The sequence below is a fragment of the Cynara cardunculus genome, assembly GCF_001531365.2.
Source record: "Cynara cardunculus var. scolymus isolate 2C chromosome LG 3, CcrdV1, whole genome shotgun sequence".
Taxonomy (NCBI): domain Eukaryota; kingdom Viridiplantae; phylum Streptophyta; class Magnoliopsida; order Asterales; family Asteraceae; genus Cynara; species Cynara cardunculus.
The window spans coordinates 31,653,764-31,656,926 of NC_037530.1; the positions used below are offsets into that span (position 1 = coordinate 31,653,764).

Here is a 3,163-nt window from a genome sequence, read left to right on the forward strand (position 1 = left end):
CATATGAGCTCTGAAAATAGTATATGGGTTCAAAGGAGTTGCAAAATCATATGTAATTCATACATTTTTGGCTACGACTTGAGGTTGTGGGCAACGTCTCCCCAACACTTTTGCATTGATTGTTAGTGTAATATCACATGTGATTTTACTGTCATTTTCATGTTATCTTATTTGGACATTGTTCACGTTTGAACCTCCATCAACATAATTATTATACCAACATAATTACATAATTTCCATTCATTTCTGTAAAAACATATTTTGCAACGAAACACTAAACTTGATCAAGATCAAGGATTCAAACGATGGATATCCGATTACAAAGTTCTTCGACCTTCCATTTATACAAACAACCCGGAAGAAAAGAAAAAAACGTTCTCAGGTTATATTAGGAAACAAAAGTTAACGTTGATGTGCTATAGACACCCCGACGGAAGTTGTAGGCCGTACGACTTTCCTTTAACGTTGAAGCAAGATGAAGCAGCGGGTCCCTCCGATCCACGGTACTCTAAGTTAATATTCACGAGTTTAACATCTTCACAAGGCACGTGTTTACTACACTGTATTTTAACAGCAACCTTAGAACTCGATGTCCCATGTACTTTTTGGAATGTAACATTCCTTATTTGAACGTTTGACTGAGCCTGAAAAGAAACAAACAAAAATGTTACTGATTGATTAAAAAACATCGATTTTGTCATAAAAACAAGAAGTTACCTTTTCGTTGCAAGGAGGTTGTGGGCAGTATTGTTGGTCGATAAAAATGGGGTTATTGACGTTTTCCATAACGATGTCCTCGAATGTAATATCCGAAGCCAAGCTAGGCGGTGAGGGAGCCCATGTTTTGATCCTCAAGCCGTTTTGAGTCTCTCGTAATGTCGAATTTCGTATAATTATACGAGACACATGTTCTTCATTGTCGGACCCACCAAGGCTACCAATGCTAAAACCATGCCCAGGCCCACAATGGACGCCTGAGATCATAATGTCCTCGCTACCCGCAATCATCGAAACGCAATCGTCACCGGTGCTTATTATACTGTTTTCGATAGTGATGTTGCTCGAGGCCCCTATACGAATGCCATCGGTATTTGGGCTCCATGCCGGGGCATCTATCTGAATGCGGCTCATGTTCACGTTTTGGCACGCAAATAGATTGAAATGAGCGTTTTTGCTGTCGATCGATCGGATCCGGCTTATCTTCGAATTCGTAACAAAATCAAACCGCATCGTCTGTTTTTAATCCAAAAACAAAACACACACAAACACAAACTCAAATATAATTTTTATATCCAAAAAGCAAGACCAAAAAAATGTAAAGGGCGTAATTTTCTTTAAAAAAAAAATACGATTTTAATAAAATAAAATATCAAAACGATCAAATTTCCATAATCATTATCATGATCCGTTACAATTTTTCCATATTTATTATATCAATTAAAGTAAAATTTTAATATCGACATACGCTTTTGGAATTCCATTTTTTAATTTTAATGATTATGATTTTAATTTAATAAATATATAAGAAAAACAGTGGACTTACGACGGGAAGAGGTCTGCAACGGGGATTGGTGGCGCAGTCGTTGTACCGCCACGCAGCGCCACCTTGACCAAGCAGATGACCACCACCTCTCACCACCAACCGGTCGACGTACAAGAAACCAATCCAGTGATCGACAAACAACTTGGAGCGATCACTGGAAGCTACTAGCGATCCTTTAATAACAAATTCTACAGGTCCCTTGCACGGTCCGATGAAGACGACGGAGCCAAGAAGATACGTTCCTCTCGGGATCCAAACCCTACCACCTCCCTCACATTCACATGCATCTTTCCATGCTCGAAGAAACGCCTGATTATGAAAACCAAATCGAATTGAAGAAGAATCACGAGATGAATATTTTGGGGGGAAATTATAGAAGAAATCGTACCTTCGAGTTATCGGTGACCGGAATTGGAAGTGCACCATAAGACAACACATTGAAGGTGTTTGGAAATGGAGGTTTGTGATTGTGAGCAGCAGCGGCGAGAGAGAGCAGCAATGGAAGCCATGGGAAGAAGGAGACCATTTTTATTTTATTTTTTATTTGTTTTTATTTGCATTGATATGTTTTCCTGATTGAGCAAACACTTGCTTATATAATAAACTCCTCCAGAACTTTTACTTATTAACTTGCCTAAATTCAGCATTTATTGCATTTTTTACTTGATTTCCTCCCTATTTTATACCATGTATATAAATAAAAGAAGATAACAATGTTGACTAAATGTTTGGTTTAGCAGTATGTAAGTCTTTGGCCTCTTATGAAGTCAGTGATTCAAATCTGACCAAAAATAAAGAGACTGTGTAAGTTTATTTGTTCTATTTGTCGTATATAAATACTATGTACTAAAAAGAAAGATAACAAAGTTGGAAATATTGAAATAAATTAAATAGAATTATCGGTAAAATAATAATTTAAAAATTCATGTGTAAGACCACATTTGTTTTGTCTCTCTTTTAATTATTTATTTATAAAAATGTATATATTACCTCATGAATTCTTTTACCAATATATTTTTAGTTAGTTTTTCTTGAAATAAATGTTTATTTAAAAAATTATATATTTTTTCATCGAAAATATTTATCTCTTTATTATTAAAGTAAAAGTGTTATTTAATTAATTAAGAAATGTAATAATTATACATTTCTAAAACTATGTGCCATTTATGTTGTGGGCAAGTAATTTCTTTTGGGAATGATGAAGTCTAATTTTTTATAGTATTCTTACAAACAACTTAGTAAAAATTAGATATCAGTTTTTATGCATAATTTTCTGAAATTTAGATTTTCAACTTGTTATTATACGTGACTTTATAAAGCTAGCTGATAAATAATCGTGTCCAATTAAAATTTTACACCACGACAGTTATACAAATACACACAAAATATGCATATATTTATGTGTTAAATTATAAATATTTTTACTATTTTATACATGGTTCATTTTATTAAATTGTATTTAAAAATCTTTTGGTTATTCACACCAATAAATAATTTAAATTTTTGTGAGATTCACTCTACAGAAATTGAACTTATTACGTAGCATAATTAGAAATATTCTTCATATTTAATACGATTCTCTCTCCATATTTATAAATATTTATAAATCTCTCTCTATAT

General features: G+C 33.5%; 1 protein-coding gene across 1 annotated transcript; it reads right to left on the bottom strand.

Annotated features, from left to right (window-relative positions):
• Positions 1–416: 416 nt before the first annotated feature.
• On the bottom strand, positions 417–2,069 carry LOC112509153 (exopolygalacturonase-like). Its single transcript, XM_025114011.1, has 4 exons — positions 1,932–2,069; positions 1,544–1,852; positions 718–1,233; positions 417–644 (listed from the first exon to the last, which is right to left on the bottom strand). Exons 1-4 carry the CDS (start codon positions 2,067–2,069, stop codon positions 417–419), a joined length of 1,191 nt encoding a protein of 396 aa, XP_024969779.1.
• Between the last annotated feature and the right edge of the window lie 1,094 nt (positions 2,070–3,163).